This window comes from Buteo buteo, chromosome 3 (assembly GCF_964188355.1).
Source record: "Buteo buteo chromosome 3, bButBut1.hap1.1, whole genome shotgun sequence".
Taxonomy (NCBI): Eukaryota; Metazoa; Chordata; class Aves; order Accipitriformes; family Accipitridae; genus Buteo; species Buteo buteo.
In genome coordinates this window covers 2,505,287-2,530,489 of record NC_134173.1, presented here as the reverse complement: position 1 = coordinate 2,530,489, position 25,203 = coordinate 2,505,287, and the positions used below count along the sequence as shown (strand labels likewise).

At 39.8% G+C, this 25,203-nt stretch overlaps 1 protein-coding gene across 2 annotated transcripts; it reads right to left on the bottom strand.

The window, feature by feature from the left end:
- Positions 1-24,716, bottom strand: VSTM2A (V-set and transmembrane domain containing 2A). 2 transcript variants are annotated; one of them, XM_075024274.1, is made up of 5 exons: positions 24,638-24,716; positions 22,185-22,351; positions 21,260-21,310; positions 17,595-17,931; positions 1-775 (listed from the first exon to the last, which is right to left on the bottom strand). In XM_075024274.1, the coding sequence occupies exons 1-5, from the start codon at positions 24,714-24,716 to the stop codon at positions 687-689; spliced, it is 723 nt and encodes a 240-aa protein (XP_074880375.1). In that variant the 3' UTR covers positions 1-686. The 2 variants fall into 2 exon arrangements, with proteins under 2 accessions (XP_074880375.1, XP_074880376.1); XM_075024275.1 differs by lacking the exon at positions 1-775 and adding an exon at positions 821-897.
- Positions 24,717-25,203: the final 487 nt, after the last annotated feature.

The following is a 25,203-nucleotide window of genomic DNA, read 5'->3' as shown; positions in this document are numbered from 1 at the left end:
TATATATAAACCTCCACGCAATCCTCAGGGGTTGGCCTAAGTCAGTAATTGCCACCATTGAACAAGAAACAAACAAAAAAAGACAGGAAAAAAACCCCCAGGGGAATAATAATAATAATAATAATAATAATAAAAACCAACTCAAAAGAAAAGTATCCTCATTTGTTTTCCAGAAACAATGTCCTTTAGTCTGCTTAGTTGCTTTGTAGAATTTCTTTTCTCCTCCCTATTCCTCATGCAAAAAAAACCCCCCAAACCAAAAAACCACAAACTTTTTAATAAAGTGTGTGGCATGTTTTATTGGGTTCGATGTGAAATCACTATATTTTGTTTCATTATTTGGCCTCTGTTTGCTTCCAGGCTGGAACGGTTCTTTCAGCGTAGGAAACCAAATGTCATCCATGGTTAATTCTGTAATACTGATGACTCGCAGGCCAACCCCTGAGAAGTCAAGGATGAGGCTTCTCCTTGCCGAAAGAAAAGGAAACTAGGTCTTGCTGTTACAAAACGTTTGATTACATCACACCAGTTCTCTTCAAATAAAAGATCAGTGATACGCCAAAGAAAATAAGATATATCAAGAAAACATGTGGTATCCTCTTCTTTTTATAATATTTATTTATTTATTTTATTTATTTAGTATTTTTGTTTGTACTTCCTGAAGAAGGTGCTCCTTGTGTAGAGATTTAGAGTACATTGGGTGCAGAGTGGTGGTTGGAGGTTAGGGTCAACTTTGCTGTCCGCTCCGTGGATTTTACAGGCGATTTGCTCTTTGCTTTAAGAAGAGAAAGTGATATTGGAAAAAGTCAGCACTTTTAGATTAAAGCAAAGCACCCTTCACAAAGCCACAAACAAGAAGCAGGACAGAAAGTCCATGGCTTGTAGCTATCCTCGCACCTGCGGAAGAAGTTATAAGATATTCGCTCATCTTGCAGATTTCCAATGCTCCTTATAAGGCTGTTTTAAACACATACATTTATATATTTAATTAGCTCGCCAGGTTGGCTCTGGTGCCCATGAATGTCTTGGCATGCACTGCAAATAACAACACATACAAAGTATTTCAGTCCCAGGGAGGTTTTTTTGGTTTGCTTTGCTTTTGTTTCTTGTCTGTCTTTTTAAACAATGTTATCCAGTGAAACCATATACCAAGAGGAACAAACCCAAACACCTTCCATATCAGAGTGTTCTTTACAAAATCATTTCCAGCATCACATCATTGACTGCTAACAAAAAAGTCATCTAGCGGCTAAAGAGTGTTTTCTTGTAAAACAGAGGAGATACTGGCAAATGGCTGCGCTATACAAGGGGGGAACAGAATGCTAAAAGGTTTGGAGTATTTATTTTTGAGAAATTATATTTCCCCAGGCTTTTTTTTTTTCTTTGTAGAAAGCTATGAAAACAATGGTAAATATCATTATTTCTGAAAACATGACTTTGAATTTTAAGTCTGTTATCAGAATAAAAACTGTACTAATTAAATGGAAATGTTCACACACCAAGGACATAAGTATTTAGATGTCTTACGTACCAAGTCTCAGGGCCTGGTAACTCCCTATATTATAAAGAATTATGTTCAGTTTGAAACATATTACTTGAACTGAAAACCATAAATGAATTTTGGTTACACTATAAATAAAAGTTCCAATTATAACAGGTTAATGCATGATTAATAGATTTTATAGCTGTGTTGTATACTTGAGAAGTATGAATGTTATTGATGGTTACAGGCATCAATTCTGTAACAAAGTAATTGGTGTTATAAGCAGTCCATCGTAATGCTGGACTTCTAATAACTGGTTATTTTTAAGAAATCTATTAATCATGTATAAGCTTTTTTAATAAAAAAATGTAATATTAAACTGAATGCTGGATTCCACTGCAGCCCCCAAAAGCACATTTATCTTCTCATCGAGAATACACACAATGAAATCAAAAAGAACTCAAGGCCAACGCTCATTTTTTAAAGTTTTCAGACATCAGTACAACATTTCTCTGTATCTGCTAACTATGTTTATAAGTGTAGCAAGAAGTATTTCTGTTCCTGTCTTTAGTAAATTTTTCCCTTCAAAAACAGGGATTAAACTAAATCCCAGATCTCTGAACACTGCTTCCTTTTGTAAATACATGGTGTGAGACATTGCATACATAGTAGTTGCCATAAAAGACTCTTAGTCCTCTGTCACATACACAAGAGCTTCTAAGTAACAGTGATATTTCAATTATACATGTGTGAACTGAATTTCCAAATGCATTTTAACTTTTAAATGGAAACATGTCTCAAAGACCTTACCTAAGATTTTCAAAGAAGTCCAAGGGAACTCTGAGCTTAGTTCCTACTGAATGTAGACAGGAGTGGGAAGCCTACTTTTCTCTTGCCCATCTGATAAAGCCAGCCTACCTGTACTACTGTGTAGTAGTTTGCTGGGCTTCTCAAAACATTTGTTCTTCATTAGGAACAAGCAAACACACAAGCAAATTTGCTGTAACTTCTTCCTGTGGGTTGTTCTCATGCAGGTAGTATTTACAAGCTTGCACCCAAGAGTCGAGTTCAATTTCTGGTTTTGGTTTTATTGCAGCATCGCTACGTTCTTGTTTTTTATATGAGGTGTAAAATTCATCATTTGACAGATGTTTATAAAGGCTTTTCTTTCCCTAACTAGGTCAGCAGAACTGAGTTAGAACCTTTGTTAGTGTTAGATCATTTTATGATGTATTGAACTATTTTCACTCATTTTATTCCATTTAAATATTTTTTGGATTGAACTAGAGAAATACACTGCTCAAGACAATTCTAAAGAGGTCTTTGGAGATACATTTCCTCTGCACAAAATATGTACAATGCAAATAGGGATGAATACTCTGAAGAGTCTTACGGATATTTTTTAAAAGGGACTTTTAACAATTAATGGTATTATAATTTGAGAATTTGAAAGCTGTAATGTGTGGAAGAGAAATGTGTGGTATGATACAAAAGAGGTTTGACTTAAACTGTTTCACAGTGCGAAAAGTAGCATCATAATATTTGCAGGCAAAGCATTCTTTGATTTTTGTTTTGTTTTGCTTTTTTTCAATGTGACAATCTGTAGATCCCCAAATCAGGGGTCATATATTGCACACACATGATAACCTTTCTATTTGTAATGTTCAGTCTCTGTATAAATCATGACCTTCATCCAATTCATATCACATGTTCTACATGTGTGGTGTTCTGTAAAAAAACAAGTTTGTTTTTCTTTATCTTGCAAAGGATTTAGGTTAGAGTACATGCAGTAAGTATAAGCTGAAGCAATACTGAACACATGAGAAAAAGTTAGGGGAAATACAACTAAAATAATTTCAGCTTCTAGGTAAAGAAAGGGGCTGTTAGGATTGTTGGAAATCACTGTCATAAACAGTGTCGTCTGCGTGGTTTCGGGAACTGATTAGTATATCCTAATTTACTGTTTACTGGCTTAATAGTTTCCAAAATGTTGTCTAACCCAAACTGATACATTTTCAGTAATATATCACCCCCAGTAAAATTGACTTGCAATATATAGTGACATATATGACTATTAGGTGCACTCTCATCTTTTCAGTGATTCTTTATGAAATAGAATTGGAGTTTAAATATACTCAGGTTTCTTTTTTTTCTTTTTTTTCTGGAGATGTGTAAAAGAACTGTATTCGTTCTCTCATGAACCCAAGCATTTCTTTAGTCTTTGGAAGGGTGAAATCTGCAAATGTAGAATAATAACATAGCAAAACCAAAAGCAGCCTTTTTAGATTTTTTCCTTTTTCTATTCTGTCATATTTGCTTATACTCTATTATTTTGGTTTCCAACTTGATAAAGGATAAACAACCAGAAATAATCAGAAATTTCCATTTTGACTACGAATCTCAAAGTCATAGGGTGTTTAAATCAGAGATTTAGTTTCACTATTTTTAGACTTAAGTCAGAGGCAAAGTACAGATCAGAATCCAAATCCAAATGTCTCGAAAATACAGAGTATCCAAATTCAGAGTTTTCATGCAGATGTGGTTTTGGTGTACAGTTCTGACCAGGACTTAAACAGTATTACTGGAACTGTGAGCATGGCAATATACATAAAAACCTGTCGATCTGGCTGTGGATTTGCTATATCGATTACTCATTTCCCTGTAATTTCTAACATTATTTTCTAATTAACATAATGAGAGCTAAAATAAATTTTATTGCAGGTCAAGAACACTGGGCAAAGCTGGACTACAATTATGTTACCCTCAAAGACAGCAACCTGGAAGAAGAGCAGTAGTATGTATGCATATATTATTTCTACATTATTAGTTAAACTCTACTTGATGTGTGGGTCAGGGATTCTCACGTTTTGACCTATTACCCACTGGGATCCAGTTAAATTCTTCCTGTGAGATGTAAATGCCCGTGTGTTGTCTTTTGTTTCCTGACACTGACATACATCCAAAAGAGCAAAGGTTCATGAAATAGTTAGGCTTCTCCTGTAAACAAATGCTCTATTGCCAAAGGAATGTGATCATGAGATAAGTTTCTGTGCAATAGCATGAAAGAGTAGTTCATGCCATCTTTGAAACTTTGAAACTGTGATTTATTCAAATATGTGTTTTACTTAAATGCTAGGAAAACAGAAAAAAAGATAGTGGTAAATAATTGTGATCTTAGTGTTTAAAATAATAAAATAATGTCTGTCACAAATGCTGAATCATATTTCATGCTTCATAGTGTATGGACCAAAGAGCTAAATATCAACTTTGTTCTGTTAATGAGATTAATTTTAGAGTATCTAAGTATAAAATAAAGCCAGCAGAAGTTATAAATTATTAGTAAACCCTAACTAATCAAAAACCTAGTTACTCATTGCATGCCTAAATGATTATAATCCCTTGCTTTCACTAAGATACTGATCAGACAAGATTTGTGTAAAAACATATGGGATTTTGGGATGCAAGCAGAGAAAAGCAAATGCTGGTTTCATAATTTTGCCCACTTATTTTTCACAACTGGACAAAACATTGATTTGTAAACTAGGTAGCTACCTCAGACCCTACAGTTTTAGCATCCCCTATTTGTAAGAGTCCCTTACATGGTTAACCACCTTGGGTCTCAAGCAGTTTGCATCTGCAGGAGTTGAAGTTTAGCAAGTTTGGCATTCCTTGTGCTTCCTAAGGTTTGGGAGGTCTCTGGGATGTAAGAGCCTCCTGCCCTCTGAGTCTCAATGCCCGTCAGAGCCTCTGAAAACTGGATTCTTACAGTTATGCTTCTAATGACTACTATATCATCATATAAATAACAGAATGAATCTGTGAATTCAACAGCACTGTTTTAACATTTTACTAAACATGTAAGTTAAGTGAGGGTATCTTTGAGTTTCCTTTAATTAGTAAGCCACTGATCATAAGGGAACATTAATGCCTGAGCAGAGTCCTGGGTTTGTGCTGACAAGTATAGGAGAAATACAGCCAGTCACCCCAAAGTCCATCCTAGATTCTCTGTATGTATGACATGATGCCAAAATATCCCTGCATATTTGTGGGGGATATGTATTCAGCTTGTGCTGAATATGAGTTAATTTTGTTGCACTACTGGTTTCTGAAATCACAGAGGTGTTGAAACCTTGGAAGTTTCATTTTTCAGGTATTTGTGCTGATATTTTCCATTTAAGTGCCTGGTTTGCTCTTTTGCAATACTCAGCTTTGCTTTATAGTGTTAGATTTGAAATAGGCTTCTTATCAGCCCTAGCTGAAATCGCATGATATCATAATTTTGTATTATTTCCATGTAAAGTAAGTAAAATTTCATTAAATACCTGCCTTAATTTTACTAGGGATATCAATGAACCATAAGATTTATTGTAAGACGTTTGCAGTTTTACATCCATAAAGATAGGAGAAACCAAGTGTGGTTGATTTTATATAAAATTTTATTTGAATATGTCTCACACAGGTTTTAAATAAATAGATTCTTCCTCTCTGGCTTACCAATTGCTGTTATTTTTATTCCTCTGAATTGCCAAAATCACAGTCACCTATAGCTGTCCTATACTGCTGGAATATACCTGCACTCAGGAAGAAAATTTTCCTTCCCCAGACATAAGGTCCCCCTTTCCCTCCTCAAGGGAATTACTTCTAATGTGTTTTAAGGTTCAGTCACCTGTGTTTGATTTGGGGGAACTGAATGACAAAAGACAAGCAGTAAGTATATTCAAGCCTCCTTGTGTAGATACTTCTGCTTATGCTTCCAGTCCATCTTTCCCCATTGGCTGTACAGTAGTCAGGCTAAAAAAACGTGAATTGCTCATCACTGTCTTGGGCAAACATACCACACAGGGCAAATGAATTCATCTTACACACCAGAAAAAAAGTTCTGAATTTCTGAATATTTGTTTTTTGCGTTTTGGAAGAAAACTACTGCTTCCAAATTGATGGAAATTTAGAATAGGCTATGTATTGAATTTCCCTGAAGTCTACTTAGACTTTGCATCCAGCGCGTAGCTCTGTTCATCTGCTGTGTGTTCATTTTCTGCCAGTGACACCCAAAAGAGCAGAGAAGGAAGAGGGATGGGATCTTAGATGGATGATTATTCCCTAGCTTTCACTAGGTAAGGTTACCAGGCAAACAGAGGTATTCAGTCCTGTCACAGGACAAAAGAAAGTGACAACTTTCCAACCCTGAGTAGAGGATTCTGCCAGACGTTTGGGCCACAATAACTCCTGGAGCTCTTTCTGGGCTAAAGCAGGTCACAGCCTTTTACTTGCTGCCAGCTACACCTAAAGCCACATTCTAATGCAAACTTGAGATGGAAATACTTGGGAGAGGAAAAACCTAAGGAGACTTCAAATATAGGTAGCATGTAGTAAAATGATACTTGGCTTCTGGCAGTGGTCCAGAACAAGCCATAGTAAATCTATAAAAGGACAAGAGGTAGCAGTACAAAGGAAGAAAGAAAGAAGAGTGGGACTTGCAATGACTCCTGCAATTTTACAATGCCAAGATGGACAGAAGTAGAATTATGGGTACACTGGTGTGAACAAACATGGGATTTTACATTCAGGCCACTTTCTGCATCATCCCTTACATCAACCCATACCTAGGGAAACATTTAAATCTTGTTCTTCCTTTGCAATGTATCTGAGAGTCATAGTTTTCTTTTTAATTCTTCAGTGTTCTTGTTCACCTCTCCTTCTTTAACCCCTTGACTAGAACCAGGCTTCCTAATTGGGCCATCATGCACTATGAAGAAGCTAAAATGATCTCTACTATCATTCTCAAAGATGAAAATGAAATCATCAAAATGATCTGACCTTTTCATCCTTTTACCTTGAACAGGCAGGAGGGAGGGGTGAGATCCCTAAACATATAATTGAAATGGGAAGCGCATGAACATTTATAGATTTTCATACTATTCTTATGAAAATAGCCAAAAAACACTGTTGAGTTTGAACACAGTTTTTCAGGACGATGAACTGGATAGTGTAGTTGGCTTAGTCCACCTCTAGTGTAATTTTTGCTCTCTCATGTCCTTTATCCTGTAATTCACAACTTCCATTCTCATCAGTGCATTTCCTTCTGTTTTCATATGTAGCTTTGTTTAAATTGTGTTAATAAGTAGTTCAGGACTAAATAATATTTTACATACTAGCGTGATTAGGAAATCCTGATACAGTTTTGCGTTGGCTTCATGACTGTCATTCATTTCTGTAGCAGTGATCCTAAGTTTTGTTCAACTGCTTATGCTTCTTGGAAACTTATTTAGGCTGTTTTGGTCTGAAAGTGAGTCTAGCTATCTGGACAGACTATCCTATCAAAAATTCAGCTTCTAAAATTTTAATTTCCCTAGCATGTTCATGTGATATTCTCACAAACAAGTTCAGAGTAGTAAAGTAGCAGTAGGTTAGATACCCATTCAGTGAAATGAGGTGTAGATGTATTGTTTCTGCAAGTGATATGAGGGGTAGAGCATGTCAGAGTCAAAATTATTTTGAACCTAAGGCACACAGCTTTCAGCCTGAGACATACCCAGAAGCATATTTCTCCTTCTAGCAGCTTAAAACTTTTTTTGTGCTCAGCTACCTCAAATTTAATGTATTCAGCCAAGGATATACTGAGTTCTTGATGTCTCTGAATTGTTTAGTGGCTGTACGACTATGACTGCTTCCGTCGCTATCTATTTATTATATTGTGGAAGCTTTTTTGTTTTGATACTCAAACTTCCCAGACTGACTTTCTTTTCTTAGGAGAATGACATTCTGTCTGCCTGGGGGTCTCAGTCAAATGTTCAGGCATCAGCCATTTGTAGCAGATATCCTAGTTCTCTTCCTCCCTTTAGTTGGTGTTTGAGCCTGCAAAGTTTTAAAGTTTTTTTTGTTTGTGGGTTTGGTGGGTTTTTTCTTTGCATTGAACTCTCTCTTCACACGTATAAGTAATACATTGACTTCAGCTGTTTCTGTTTCAGTGAAAGAGTATTTTTTGGGAAAAGGGTTGCTAAAAGAGGTGTTTGCAAATAATCTGTGAAACACCAGCATTAGCTATTTAAATAAAACTAGTGTGAGAAGCAGTCTAATATCCAGTGCCCATTGCAACAGTTAAAAGCTAAGGGGGAGGGAGGCAAGCTCAAGCAAATGAAGGCCCTAAATTTTTTAATTGGTATTGTTTGAGAACAACTGGCAGCATGCTTTAAGACTGCTCTTATCAGCACTGGGCACCTTTCTCTCTCATCCTGTCCCTGAAAACCATGGATATAAAATTGCTTAGACTTTTTTTTAGTGTGGGACAGAAAAATATATAAATCAGTGCATTTCTATTTATCTATTTATGAAATGGCTGGTTCCAAAGTAAATGCAGTTTTTTGTGACTGTCTGGTGGTAACGCATCCTCATCTGTTTGCTTGCATATAGTTATGTTGCATCCTGAATGAAGGCAGAAACTTACACTGTTAACAAAAATTCTTCTTGAGTTGACTCTTCTGTTAGTAACCGGCTACCTCTGTTGTAACTAAGCATGTCTCCAGCACAAATTGCTCAGCATTTTTGTATTAAATATAAATGTGTGTGTATTTGATATATGCCACATTGTAATTGAACTGTTAACAGACCTATTGCTGAAAGATACCATAAAGTCACAACAGGAGTTCTATTTGGAGAAAAACAGAATTGAACTAATCTTTTTCCTCTAGTGCTTTTTGCATCCTGTTCATCCTTTCATCTATCAGAAAAAAAATCTTAAGTGGGATGATACTTAATATTACTCTATCATCTTCAACAGCACCATCATACCAAGAAAAACATACATAGAGGGTTATTATAAAGTAGACAGAAGGAAAATTATCATTCTTTGTAAATATTTCAGCATGAGAGATTCAATCCCTTTTCTCGCTTTTCACACCTGACACTGCTTAGGCTTATGTTTGACATGCAGTCAACCTGATCTCCTTCTATTTATATCATTTATATAAGAGCTATTTTCATGGAACTCAGCTAAGCCCCCATTTATCTGTACCCATCCGAATGGATGAGTCTGTTTTCTTCTGTCTGATTCTTAGATGGTAAGTGTTTTGAGGCAGGGACCATTCTTCTGATCCTTTGTTTGCCTGGTGGGTAGTGCAGTTGTTATAGAGATTAGAACAATGCCTCTGACTAACAGAACATACCTCTGTCTAAGGGCTATGACTCATGAGCTCTTAATGGTTTTAGCTGGAGCAGTTTAAGATGATAGTACCTCCATCCCTCTACCTCCCCCTCTTATGGAAATTAAACCCCCAATAGCAGGAGTGGTACAAGCAAACCCCATGCCATCTCATCATCTTCATCTCAATTTAACAACCTGATGTTTTAGGGCAATAACTTCTGATTGGGGCAAGACAGAGACTTTGGGTGGCAACATTTTAAACTGTGAGAGCTAAATCGGAGTTTACAAGTCAAAGCCTTCACCCTTGCTATTACTGTGATACAAATAAAAAAAATACAACATTATGACCCCTACAACCACAGTGCACTAGTTTGAAAATGGTGGATTGTGAGACTGAAGATTTAAGTATTTGTGCCGAATCCTATATTAATTCTATCTCCTTCATATTCTCTATTGTTGAATTTTTCTACTTTTATTTCAGGTTTTTTTTACCTTTCTCATTACAGTTCTGAGATGTGGGATCAATCATAAACATGAAATGTCATTCATTGTTATTCAAAGACTCTTCAGGCATAAGATGGTCACTGATCAGCACATATTGTATGCATGTGAATAATTCAACAGATTACAAAATAGGTAATCTACCTGTTATTTTGGCAGAGTTTCAGACAGGCACAATGCTGTGTAGCCATATTCTCAAACGGTATTATTCTACTGAAGGGCTTTGCACCATCTGAATATCCAGCTCTCTGTGAGACCTACTGCTAGTTCTTGGCTTCGTAATTGATTTATTATTGCTCCTTGACAAAACATCTTGCCCTTTTAGCTCTTTTTTCAGTTGCACAGAATGAACTGGAGATGGATACACATCTTCTGTAGTGATGTAGAAGTCACTTTTGTAGTTATTATAGCCCTATGGCTGTGATTTGATGGCCAAAAGCCTTCATCAGTGTCACAGGCAACAACAGTAGCTGAGGGAATAACAGCAGTAGAAATAGGACTGGCAGCAGAAGTAGCATCCAGATTTGCTATCTGTATTTTTGTAACTGTTGGTGAACACGCAGATCATATGTATGAAGCACTGGGAATGCTGGCTGTGGCAGTTAACTTTCACATTTTTATTCTCCTCAGCACATTAGGCAGCTTTGTTCCAGGACAGTAGCATTTGTCAGTAGATGGAGGAACAAACTTTGGTGGGGTGGATCAGACTGGAACACCCCCACACAGACAAGATAGAAAATTGCACTGCCAAAAAGTATGATGGTAACTTCCTTATGATAAGGTGAAATGAAAGGGTTTGGGGCAGAGTCTTCTCTTCACAAGGCCAACAGAAAGATCATCAGCCGCTCTTCAAATGACATCCGGCTTTATCATCAGCAAAGCAGGATTAATTGATTATTACTGTAGCTGTAAAGAAGGTTATGTGTCTGGAATATCTTTGAAGCTCATGAATTATTTAAGCCACTGGAAAATCCCTGTCCAGAGAATAAGAAAATACTTAGTGTTGAACTTTCTATCAAGTCCAGCCTGAGGTTTGAAAGATAAGCACTAGAAAAAAGTTGGTCACAGTTAAAGAAAAAATGCACAAAAAGCTGAAGCAACAAAACCCACCACCAAGAATGCTCCCTCCCCTTGAATCTGAATGAGCTGAAAATAGCAGTTTTCAGGTATTTTCCTTCCCTTCATTCTGCTCCCAGACAGCTTCACTGTCCTAAACTTCTTTAGGTGGTACAGGCTGGGTAAAGTTTAGATTCTCCTTATAATTCACTCTCACTTTATGATTAGAAGAGAATTCATCTTCATCCTCCTGCTTGAGCCAAATTTTTTGCTGTTGTAAATGAATGCAATTATTTTGGCTTCGGCAGAGTTGTATCCATTCCAACCAGCGGATAATTCTACCCATTTCTTTTTAATTTCAAGTAATGCAAAGGATTTTCATAATGAAGTAGGGCACCTGCTTCTTGTCTGAAACAAGCAAAAATGTCCTCTGCTTTGCTGTATAGGTGTCAGGTAACAAATGGGTTGTGTTCTGAAGCAAGGAAATCCCATCAGTTATTTCAAGAGCAGGCCCTGTCACATATGCTGCAATCTCTGATGACCCAGTGCAAGCTGCCTGATTGTGTAGCAATGAAAAGCAATTTGAGTGAGCTGACAACTCATAAACAGCTTTTCCCCCTCAGTTTTGATTTTCTTCCTTTATTTTCTTCTCTTTCTGTACTGTGTGGCCCATCTGCAGTCTTTCCAGTGGTTAGTTACCGAAAAAAGTTGTATCAGGCATGTAGAACAGAATGACTGTGATTCTGCTACTTGTGGAACTCCTGTGGGGTCCCCTACCAGATCTTCATATATCAGTTTTGTTCTAAAGGTAAGGTGAGTCTGAAAGGTTCATTTTTAAAATAGCTAAAAGAAAGGAATAGATGTGATTAAAGGCAAAGGTAGCAATGGCAGATGGACAGTGAAATACACTGGTAAGGTTACTAAAAGAATAGGAAAGATCTCAGTATACATGTGTGTACATAAACAACAATGTAGATGGAGAAAGGGCAAAATGAGTTTCTTAAACTTTCACAGGAGTAAGAGTTACAGTGGAGATATCATCTGTTTAAGGACAGAATCCATGATTATCTCAACAAATCGGAGAAGACCATGATTTTCTTCTATGATGCAGTATTAGTGCTTAACCATGGGCATGACTAAGAATGAAAATAATATCTCTGATTTCAGAGAGGATGTGTTTGAAACTAGGCATATGCAGTACTCAGTCTGGCATGGGCATGTGGGATTGAACAACTGCTAAAACCTGTAGAACAACAAAAATGAATATATATTGGTTGGCGAGTGCTTTCTCTTCTTAGTTCCTCAACTTGTGTTTTTGCAAGAGGAATAGAAATTAATAGGAAGGTGATAGTGGTGTAGTATCAGTGACTGGCAATGACAGTGAGGGATGGTTACAAAAAGTAGATACCATTTTGCTTGTGACAGGAGTTAGAACTTCAGGTCTACAGAAAACTGTTTATTACTGGGTTGAGTTGGACTAAGCACTAGGAACAGCAGTTTAAATACTTGTATGCATTTGGCTCTATCCGTAATTATGCACATATAAGAAATTAAGATGTGGGGTTTTTGAAAGAATCATAAGGCAGTAGTGAGTTCACTCTGCATTGGAAATTCTGGCCTAAAACAAAGGGGGTTAGCTGCTGTTAAGACCTTGCTTTGTCAGTGAAGTTATTTGGAGCAGATTAGCACTTCTCAGAAGATGCTTACAGTTTCAAGGTCAACAGCTAACTGGCTAATAGGGGGACATCAATTAACATGGTTAGAATTTATTCCATTATTTCAGAGAAGCTAAAAAAAATGGAGTGACTTCGTTTCAGGAAGAGAGAACCAAAGTGTAATTTTCAAGTAAAAACAGAGATTGTAGTGTATACAGGTGTAAAATGGGATAGCACTTGCATCATCTTCTTGCAAGAATTTCCAAGAACAGATGAATAAAGTTCAGAAAAAGAAGACCAAAACTCTCACTAGGCTTTTGCTTTAATGTAGTCCTAAGGAAACAGATATTTGACTTTTTGCTGTGCAACAATTACAGTAACGGTTGGTACCTCCCAGCTTTACGGGTACTCACAGTTTATAAAACAGCAGCTGCAAAAGCCAAAGTCTTCCTTTTAGTGAAGAAAGCAGTAATGTTGGCTGTTGGCTTGGTGGAGGCTAGAGCAAACTTTTTGTCCCTTTACTTTAAGAGGAGATGTAACATAAAAGTAGAAAAAACAACATAGAAGTTGGTTTATACCACAGAAGATTCCAAATTGGGCATAAAATTTGTGCTTACAATAGGTTGATAATAAAAGATTCCTGGATTCTGTAGAAAGAAATGGAGGCTGGAAAGAATGTCATCAATTTATCAGTATCAACAGACTGAAGAAATATATTTTCATCCTCCTCTTTTGCATTCACACCTGAGGATCAGCTTCTCAGTGCAATTTATGATGCCAAGGATCCAGGTCATTCTGTCTTAGATAAGAACCACTGTCGTCTTTGTGATCCTTTTCAAGGCACTCACTGCAACTCTGCCATAATCACAGGAAGAGTTTTGGCATGTAGTTAGATTAATATTTGAATGTGTAACTTCAGGAAAGAACAAAAAGTTGCTAGAAATGTGCAGAGTCTGTATGTAAGCAGTCAGAAAATGGACCTAACGTCACTTCTTCATTTGTAGCTATTCCCTCTTGAGTCTGAAAAGCAATTAATGGCTTTGAGTGCTTTAACAGAGCATTGGCAGAACAGGAAGAGTTTGGGGGATGTACACATTCTCAGCACATCAAATTGTGCAGCCCTTTGTGTTGCTACAAATGTTGAGTGACTTGAATGCAGGTAGCAGAGTTTGTCTAGATTTATATCCATGAAACAGTGAGATTTGGTGCAGCCTGTAGATTATTTAGCTTCCTTTTACCTGAATTCATTGCAGCTCTTGGACCTCAGTTAATTGCAACATTGCTTAGAGTTACAAGGCTATATGATCACTCCGTACTTCTACCTTTGGACTAAGATACGTTGTTATGAATTATGCAGAAAAAAAAATGTCTGTCACTCCACCCACATAGGACATTTTCTGGATATATGCAGATTAGCCTGTCAAATTACTCAGATTCCTGTTAAGCTGTGATGGTTTACTTCATTTGCTGCAGCCCATGAATATGAAAAGAAAGGGTCAAGCTGCTTTAGCTTTGACTTTTGCTTTCCCGACTTTTTTGACTTTGAGGTAGATGTTTAGTGCTTCTCAGTATATTTTCTGAAGACTCTGTGGGAGGTCTTCTCTTTAGCTCTTTCTTTCTATATTGAATCTCCATTATGCTAACAATAACAAATATCTTTTTTACACTCACATAGCATTTTTCAGAGCAGCGCAAAATGCTGAATGGACCTCATATCACTTTAATTTGTTAGCCCTGGCTATATAGCTCCCTCATAGTTATCACAGATACTCTTACTTTTGAGTAAAAGAGGAGAATGGCAGAAATACCTGTTCAGTTAGGAAATACTGATATTTTAAAATGGCAGTGATGGTAAACTGCTTTTCTAGAGCTACCTATTAAATATCTGTTGTTGAGAAATAAATGAAATTCTGCAGTGTGCTTCAGGATAGAAGGAGTTAAGTAGAGTGCTATCCACCTTGCAGAAATAAATTTTGGGGACAAAATATTCATATAATCAAAATCAATATTTCTTATATTAGTAGCCGAGTTCTTCAGAAATAGCTGAATACAGATTTTCCAATAATTTCGCAGTGTCTTATTTCCCTCTGCTGTAAAAGTATTTCTTAATAGTCTGTGAGCATGGCAGTAAAATTTATTGCTTGCCAATAACCATGCACTGGCTCTCTAATACCGGGGAATATTTGATACAATTACCTATGGTTAATAGTACGTCTCTCTTCAAACAGTGTTGGTGAAGTCAGTGTATTACTTTACATGAACAAACACGCCCTATGTCTTTCAAATACAAACATGGTTGATAATGATAAATTTGTATTCAACCATGTTTCTGTGTTCTAGGCTGGATGGACACATTGCTTACATGTAACATAATCACACAGCAGTCTTGTGCATGCATATATAATTGCATGAATCTGAAGAAGGGAAGAGTTTCTCATTTGACAGCGTAAGGAGATGGTGTTGATTCGGTATCATAAAAAGAAAGACTATTAGTGTCTATGACATCTCCCTTCTGCCTTTCTGAGGTCTCACAGCTGATGTCTCTCCTTTCTCAGCTGAAGTTGCTCCTCAAAGTTACATAGAGCTAAACCCCCCCATTGCCTTGTGCTCCCGTGGGCATTTCTGTTGGTGTAGAGTGAGTGTAAAATGGAGTGAAAATCCAGATCACACCATAGCTGGAAAATCAGGCCCAGATTTTCTCAAGTAAAGGAAAGTAAATCTTGGTTCGCAAGAGTTAAACTGATGTTCATCAAAAATATCATCAGTAATTACTGTGTAGAAACTGACCGTTAAATTGAAATTAAGCCTAATATGGATTCTTGGTACACTCTTTGTTTCTTCAGTAGATGAGTTTCACCTCTGATGAATACAGCATTAATCTGTGCTTCATCATAAACCAAATGAATTAATAAACTAAATTATATTTTAATCTGTTTAATTTTTAAATTATTTATGATTGGGATTGTCTATACTTGATCTGCAGTAACCTTTGCTCAAGGAAAAAATTAGAGACCAAGTTTTTCTATGGTTTTTTTTTCACAGGGACTTTTCCATGTAATAACCTACTAGCACTCAAAAAACGAATATCCAGTAATCAGGCAAGACATTGTTTGGACTAAAGACATAAACAATATTATAGATTCAGTTATATATCCAAAGTGATTTAGTGGATTAGCTGTTGTGTGCACACTTTGGCCGCAATGCAGCATAGTCTGTAGCTACATGTTTCATAAACTTGTGACTATTTTAATTAATTTAACACAGAACTGAGCAGAAACCAGAGTTTTCACTTTATGGACAAGTCTGCTACTTTGAAATGTATGAGTCCAGTAGAAAATAAGTGGTATATAGATTTCTCTGAAAGGAAAGCCATGGTAGAACGATGATTTAAAATCAATTGAAATATTTCTTTTCTTCTAACAGCTTAAGCATTTTTTGGAAGAGCTAAAAAATGAAAGTGGCTCCATTTCAGGGAAAGAGAACTGAATGTAAGTTTTAAATAAATTAAAAAAAAATGTATGCAGAGGTAAAATGGTGGTAGTATGTGCATCATCTTTTCTAATAGCAATAAGAATTTTCATATGAATAATCATATTGTTCTAATCTGTAATGAAATGTATTTTCGTTATCAAAATGTTTTTCTAATACTATCCCTGTAAGATGAAAGTGATTTCACAATAGGTGTGCTGTGAAATTTGTTGTATTCCCAGTTTTGGTTTTGATGACATGGCATTTTCTAGCAGAAAATGATGCATCAGAACAAACTAGGTTAGCTTCCATTATATGTTTTAAGCTAGGTTGTGATCTCCTGCCTTACATTGGGCCCTCAGTGTAAACAAAAGTAACCCAGAAACCCTTAAACTTGCACAGTTTGTTTTCCAGAGGACTTCTAATCATTTGCAACATGTCTCAATTTTTTATCCTGTCCATCTCTATTGCCATCATACAGTGGCCAACAGCTGCACCTCCTGTATATTCATGTACCTTTGCATAACTGTGAATTCTACTGTATCAATGTAGAAAACGCAGACTTATATTGCTTATAGGTTATTTATACAGTGCTGTACAAAATCTCCCAAACAAAATATGTACTATGGTAATTTCTACATGACAGAAAATTGAGGCATTGCCATTTTAACACTTGATTCAAAGCCAATGGTCAAGCAGCTGAAGATGACAAACCCACTTTCTCTGACAAACCCATGGTCTTTCTAAAGCCTACACAACGGAGAAACAATCTGGTGTACCTAAGGCCTGCTGAGATTTAGAAGTCAAGTTCCTTATGAAAGTAGGATTGATACTAAGAGTAGATTAATGTCGCCAAATGTTAGCAACATAAAAGTTAGGTGACTCGTGTAAATTAACTTAGGAAGAAACACTTCTGGCTGGGTGTTTAATTTATCATGCACAGCCATCTTAAAATGAGATGAGTCATTCACTGACATGCCCCTCTCTCTCTCTCTCTACACACACTACAGGGAAAGCTAAGCTTCAGTTACAGAGCTAACCTTAGGTGGGTAAAACCAGTAGAGATAAAATCCACGTATAGGAATTTAAGGCTTTTTGCTTCTTCTGCCCCAAAACTTAATCATCAGCTTTTAGGAAGTAAGGAGATAGCAGGAGGAATAGAACCAGAAAGGAGGAGGAATAAATGAGCACCACACTCTTCCTAGTCACAACTCCTGGTTACCTTGTGGAGTTAGCCTCCTTTTACATGCTGGTAAGCAATCAAATGAAAGCTCAAAATGCTTTACCATACCTGATTGTGGACTTTGTTTGGGGATTTTGGCTGCTGCTTCAGGGCTGGAGGTGGCACGCACACGCTGATTGGCAGAGTTATGGATGCTACTTGGAACAGCTGCTGAGACGTTTTTGCGAGGTTTCATGTCTTGCAACCACATTGGAGATGCCTCAAAGGCTTGCATTCGCCGAGAGTGGCTGTTAGCGTTGACTTTGAGAAATGCCTGGGCCTTGTATTCCTGAAGGTCTCCATAGTTGGCATCGGTCACCCTGCACTCATACAAGCCTTCATCCTTTTTCCTCACTTTTGAAATCTGCAGCTTGTGGGAGATGTCATTCCCTTGTACTTTCACTGTCTGCAAATTTGCCAGGAAAACAAACAAACAAACATGCTGTCAGGCATTACTCTTTCTCTGGGAAGACTCTACCGAGGTAGAGCCTGTCCAGAGAAGTCAAGTGCCAATTAATCAGTGGTGTGATTGTGCTTACTGCAGGGAAGTTGCATCAAGGATGAGTATGATTATTTGTATCTATGAGGATGCCTGACATCTTCTTTCCAAAACTGTTTAGACGGTTTGCTCTGAAATGCTAATTGGCCTCAGACAAACAACCCAAACTACCGTGCTCATTCCAATTAATTGCTTAAGATCATGAACATTCTTAATGAGCTTTATACATAAACCTAATATCTGTGCGCTTCGTTGGTTAAACCTTTCCAGTTAGTTGGCTTTATTGAATAATTCAGCTTTTGAACTAGTGCATTAACAATTTTGTTGGAGATGTCTGCCAATATTTAAAGTTCTTTAGTAACAATTTATTAGATTAGCTTGTAATCTTCACTACATTGAAACTGCATATTTGACATTCAATTTGTCTCCTTCAAGCATGTCCAAACCTTTGTTATTTTTTATTTATTAACCATAACAAGACATCTTGTGTCAGGTAGTTCCTTTTGTCTCATTTATATAAGTGTGTACTTATTAGAAGTCATATATAATGTCAGCAGCACATATTCAAGTAGCACATATTCAAGATCATTTTAAAAGTTGTCAGCTAAAGTAAGACTCCTGGTTTATTTTTAATTGTGTTTAATATCCGAGGGTAACAACATATTTTTGTCTCACATAATTAAAACACACATGAGTAAATTATGCATCCAGAAATGTGTGATAGGTATTAAGATGCATTAGGGAAGGTAACACAGATTCCTTTCTCTATGTTCATCACTTTAGAGAATTTATATTTAATTAATTGGCTATTACTCTCTATCTGGATTAATATCTGTTGCCCCACAGGAAGCCAGTTAAAAGGGATGCAGTGGGACAGAAAACTTCAGCTTTGAAGAACTTCTGAACGTGGTTTACATCCACCATTACATAAACATGGATGCAAATGTTGCTTTGTGTCATATCAATGACACACGAGGAGGAAACATCAGGGTGATGAATATATGGTAGATCACAAAAATGGAGAACTGTTAGGGTGAAACTAGGCACGTGTTACTGGTGGTTGTACAACAGACTGCTTCTGATAGCTTGACATGCTGTGGTCACCAGTGTTGGCAAAGCACCTATTCTGCCTGCTTGATAAATGGAAGAGCAATACTTGTGAATACATTATTGCTTTAAGGTACTGGATGGACTTTACGGCCTGTTGTGTTGTATCCAGCTCTGAATTTATACTTGGCAAACTGAGTTGAAAGTATGGATTGCATACTTTCAGGCATAACATATGCAATATTAATTACCCAGAAAGTGCTGGATAGTTATTTAAACCATATTCAATAATAATATATCTCTACTGAACAGCTCATATTCAGCAAAAGGATTAAAGAAGTTTCACATGAATGGAAAGAGGATCTGTTGGTTGTATTCTGCCTTCACTTGCTCCCATGCAATATCTGCAAAATTAACAGTGTTGCATAGCACTAATGAAAAACAGAATTCGTTTGGGGTTTTGCATTAGAAATTTAGAAATTGTTGCAGTCAGCATGTACGCGTGTTTTCGATACATGCCTGATTATGATTTAAAACCAATAGAAGTGGTGTATTTCAGCACAGTTTAAAAATACATTTAGTATATTTTACCATTTCTGTAAAGAATTTACTAAATGCACTTAAAAGTTTGCTGTCCTCTTCATGAAGATACTTCCCTACTAATGAAAGACTCTTTGTGTGCCTTCAAGAAAGAAAAAAAGGAAGGCTACATTTGTAACAAGTATATTTAGACTGTCAACCTAATGTTGACTTTTTTTATTGCAAATATAAACTGTTTTATGCAAGCTTATAAAAACACTGTATAAATACCACTTCGTGAATTATTATCGTACATAATGAGAGAAAGAGATTTTTAACGTGAAAGATGGGACAAGCTTTACAGCCTATACTGTGTCACAGATCTTATGGATTACTATGGGGACTTTGAATGAGCCAGTATTGATAAGGAATAAATTGGCTGCTAGCACTATGTCTAGTGGAATAGTATCCAAAGACCACATGTGGGCCTCATTTGCAAGATAGCCTACAAATGTAACTGAAGATACGGTCCACGACACAAATTGTTTATAGAATATGGTGAGAGGTATAATGGGAAATCTAAGTATGGCTAGAATATGTATTATTTTGAATATAACGTATCTGAATTCCCATTTATAACTGTGATATATAGTGCTATATATAATTTATAGCTATACCTAGCTGCACTTTGACCTGATGTAATTACTTGGTTAGTTATTTGTAGGCATCAAAGAGCAATAGAGTAAGGGATTTAGCAGGAATAAGTCACCTCTATCTGTTGGTGTTTTAAGCTTTGCTGGTACTTACAGCCTTGGCCGCAGCTAAAAGGCACTTCTGAAGGGATTGTGTCTGAGAAAGGAAAAACCCCTTTGGGCTTATAAGGAATGCTCATGCTGCAGTATCTGCTAGGTATCTCTGTCTTTCCACTGCAGTGAGCACGACACCATACATTTCTCGGGATGCTGAAGGAGGAGGGTCTGAACTTTTTCTGAGGTCAGGGGCTGTGGCTGTGCCTGGCTCGGGGTATGGGTCTGCTGAGGAAGGCATCCTTCCCCCGGACAGGGGCTGGAGCGAGGTCGCTCATAATTTTCTCGAGGCAACATTCTGGTTTAATCTCCAAATGGCAGATTGGTAACTCTGGTTTCAGACCCCCACTTTCCTAAGAAAAGAGTCTCAGTGGCCAGGAGCGGAGATTACTCCAAACAGGAGGGTCTCGTACAAAGACTTTCTGAGCTTTTTTCTGCCAGCGGATAGGAACCCGGGAAGGCACCCACTTAAATAGTTGCACACCCCACTGAAGGGAAGTGGGGCTTCAGGGCCAAATTTCAGCCTTAAAAACAGCTTTGGAGCGCTAAGGCAGACTCGGAGCTGCCCGGGGCCGATGAGAACGAGAGGTACGAGGACGGGTGCAGGCTCTCAGGGGCTGGAAACGGGAATCCGCCGCATGGCTACCGCCTGCCCCTGCGTTCGAGCCCGCCCGGGAGCTCCCCAGGGCCGCAGGCTGCGCCAGGCAGGGCTCTCCCGGTACCACCACCCTCTTCCTCGGGCAGGGCGAGGAAGGAGCCTGCCCCGCTTCACCTCGGGGGGAGGATGAGGAGGGATGCCGGGGGGGCGGGGGGGGTGCGTGTGTGCGCTCCGGGGGTTTCCGCGCCCTAGCCGCGGCACTTACGCTGATCTTCGTGCCGTCGTTATCCAGGTCCCGCTCGGGCAGGAGCTCCACCTGCAGGGAAAGGAACGCCGCCGTGGGTCGCCGGCCCCCGCTCCCCTCCGTGGAAGCCCGTGGAGCGGCGCGCCGCGTCTGCCACCTGCGGGCCGCGCCGGGGAGAGCCGCCGTCCCGTGTCCGTGTCATGTCCCCCCCGCGCCCTACTCCCCTCCGTGGAAGAGCGGCGGCGGGGGGTGGGGGGGCATCGCCCGACGGACCCGCCACCCACTTGACTCGCGTGGGGGGCTTTTCGGGGCGGCTGAACGCCGAGAGCGGTGCGGAGGTGGTGGCAAAGGAGGAAGGGAGCAGGAGTGGGCACGGACCCCTCCATCCCCCACGGAAGGCTGAAATTGAGCTGTTGTATGATTCCTTTTTTATGGTTCTTTGGGGACTTGGTTCCCCCCTGCTTGCCTTCTCCCCCCCCCCGCGAAGTGTGTGCCCTCCTGCGGCAGCTGCATGCAGAGTTAGGGCTGCCGGCTCGACTGCACCAGCTGTAAATTGGAGGGCACGTGGAGGATCTTGCCATTTGGGAAATAAAAAATTCCCACAAGGAGCAGTCTCTGAACAGCTGCTTTCCGAAGGGAAAATGAGAGAGAGGGGAAAAGAAGTTAAAAATTAGACTTTGGAAGTCTGTGTGGGTTTGTGAACGTCCCTAGGTGCATCCTGAGAGTGACAGGCACCAAGGGCATCATCCCTTGAGGTGGGCATTTTTCTCTGAAGGTTCCTGTGCTGTTATTTCATGGTCAAAATCAAATCCCTGGGGAGATCCAGAACATCCCTCAGCTCCCCCCCTCTCCTCCCCCCTTCCCCCCGCCTCCCTCCCTTCCTCTCAGCTCCTTCTCCTGTGGCATTCCTGGGTGGTTTGGGGTTCCCATGGCAGAGGATCATTACCTGAGTGCCTGTCACCTCGGCTCCGGCCTCTTGGTCCTCAGCCGCCCGCAGAAACCACCACTGGATTTCGAGGTACACCGAAGTGGAGCCACTTTGGAAAGCACAAGACATCTCCACGTTCTGCCCTTCGGTGGCCGTGACATTTCGGGGAAACTCCGTGAATTTTGCTGCAAAACAAATTCATAACGTGTTGGGATCTCCTGTTACCTACTCATTGTTTATCTCTGCTTTTTGTGTTGCTTTTTTTCTTCTGTCTCTCTCTTTTTATCCTTTTAAGTTAATATCTCTGTTTTCTTTTCTGATTCCCCCTCTTTTCTGATTTTCCAGTTTCCCCACATGTTACCTCCCCCAGTTTCTCTCACACCTGGGTAATGCCTTTCCTCCCTTATGCACAAGTCCACCTTCTTTGCACTCTAAGCTTTGCTCATGGGAAATGCTATAGATCCCCCTGCTTGCTCTCAGGGACTAGTAAAGTTTTATGTAATTAGGTCCAAATCCCCTTGGGCAGAAGGCAGTATTTCACCAGACTCACTGAGGGATTTTGTGCAAGACCAATTTGGAAGAGAAAAAAAAAAACCCAAACTGATTTATTGTATTTTGTAGGGCTGAGCTGGAGATGTGTAAATTGTTAAACCTTCCACAGCCAGTTGGAGCGGCTGTTGGAACTGGCACTCTTCTGAGGTGTGGGTTACGACCACTCATCAAAATGCCCATTTCCAAGGCTTTACCTGAGTTGGTTACCCCTTCTGAGAACCTCTGCTTGCTTAAACAGACTGAGAAGCAATACATCTTCTGTTTCTCAGTCCTGGCAGACACTTTCTAGAAGTAACCTTCACCTTTGTGTCCCAGTCCTTTACCAGACAGGATCTGCCCATTTCAGGGTACCACTGCTAGGTTTAAAAACTAATCCTGACCGACACAGTCCAGGGCACCAGTATTTCTTCAAGTCTCAGTCTTTACTTCCTCCTCATCCTTTCTTATAGCTCACTTAAAAATTGTGCAACCTAATGAAACATGATAGTCAGGTGAGGGGGACTACAGCCGAACAGTGTAATAAATAAAGCCTGTGTTTCAAGAAGGGCAAAATGTGGAAAGACCCTGCAATGTTGCTTTCTGTTATACGTTGTTACAGATTGACTAGAGCATATTATGATGCCAAGGAAATACTGGTAGTTGTCTCCTCCCCTCTCTCTCTCTTTATCCAGTGTTCCTAGCTAACCTGGAATAGGTAGGATAATTTAGCAATACGCTCAACCAGTGCTACCTCTTTTCCCCCTCACATTTGTGCTTGGCAACAGATACTTAGCGAAGCTCCTGGCTTTATATTTCACTGCGTCCCATTTTCTGCGCCCCCCCCCCCCCCCCCAAGCCAGCGATTGCTAGTCACCGAGTTAAAATGACAAAAGGACCGTGCATTTTGCGTATCCCGGGCTTGCAAGTTTGTTTCGGTTTCTTTGATTTGTTTGTTCCTTCCCTCCCCTCCAGGTCAGTGCGTGCGAGCGGTGCGGGGAACGCGGATTGGGGCGGGGGGGGGGGGAGGAGAGGAAGGCTGCCAGCCTCCTCCTCCTCCTCCTCCATCGCACCGCCGAGAGCGGCCCGCTGCGGGCTCGCAAAGACGGCGGGGGGAGCCTGCCGGCAGGGAACGGCGGGCGGGGGGGGACAAGCGGGGTGGTCGCCGCGGGATCTGTCCGTGGTGCTGACCGCCTCGCCGCAGCCCGAGGTCCCGACCGAGCGGTTCCCGCAGCGGCCGGGCTGCTTGAAATGCAAGGCGCGCCTTTCGGCGGGGAGGGAGGAAGGCGACGGGGGTGGTGGTGGTGGGGGGGGGGAGGTCTTCAAAGAAGTCGATTTTGTCTTCTTCTCTCCTTTTTTTTTTTGGGGGGGGGGGGGCAGAAATACACGTAGTCACAGAATCGAAATGAAGGTCTGACTCGGAGGATTGCAGGGTAATAGGAGAGGAAAGGGGACGCAGCGCGAAAGGAGACTGCAATGTTTTAAGGGAGGCAGTAGATTTAGCCATCCGGTACTTGGTCTGAATGCGATAGTTATGCGTGCACGGGTAGGTGTTTATTGTATGCATACATGCATCGATATAAACATGGACAACCCAAACACATGTATATCCATCCACAAACACCCCTTTACTCTTCTGCAAGGTGCCTCTCATTTCCCTCTTTGCAATCAAGTAAAGAAAGCCTGTTTTATTCCCACTTTGGGGAAACTTCTCACTTTTCTTCCTATTTACAGACAATTTTTAAGCTAAATGTAAACCTGATGCTTGCTGTGCTCGTCTCCCATCCATTGTGGTTGTTTTCCTTCTTTTTTTCTCTTCTGCCTTGTCCGTCGTCCGTGTCCCCATCCCCGTGTCCCCCCCCCCCCCCCGCCCCCCAGTACTGTTGTCAGCCTGTTTTAGCATAGAAAAACACATACACACATTTGACAATAAGTTATCTTACCTTGGGTGGAAAGTCCTTGTTGAATATACATAACTGAAAAGAAAATGAATCCAACATAAGCTAGAAAGATCCCCATCATTCCAAGACGAAGAAGAAGTCACATCAGGGTAACAAAAGCCAAAGGTGCCCTCAAAAAAGGAAGAATTGATATGTGAGTGTAGGTATGTATCCCTAAATATATGAACAGAAAGAGATTTTAAAATGTTACAAAAAGGCTCTGTATTGTAGCCCTAGCTGCGACACTGGCAGCATTCTGCTACTCAGAGGAGTCTTTTTCTTTGGGAAGAGCGAGTATTGCAATACAGTGTGGTTCAGATGAGCTGTCTCAGGCGCTGTGTTGCTTGAAGTCCAGATTCAGACTGAAAAAAAAAAAACCAACCACCCAACACGTTGAAAAGTGGGTATCAGCTGCCTTCTGTGCCTTTTTTCAGCTACCTGGCAGCTTCGTCCAGCGTCAGCTCTTGCTGCTCAGGATGGCGTGATGACTGCCCTCCCTACACACTGATCCAGCTTGGGAAGAGGGGAGTGGGGGAAAGAAAGGGGGGGGGAGGGGGGGAAGAGAGAGA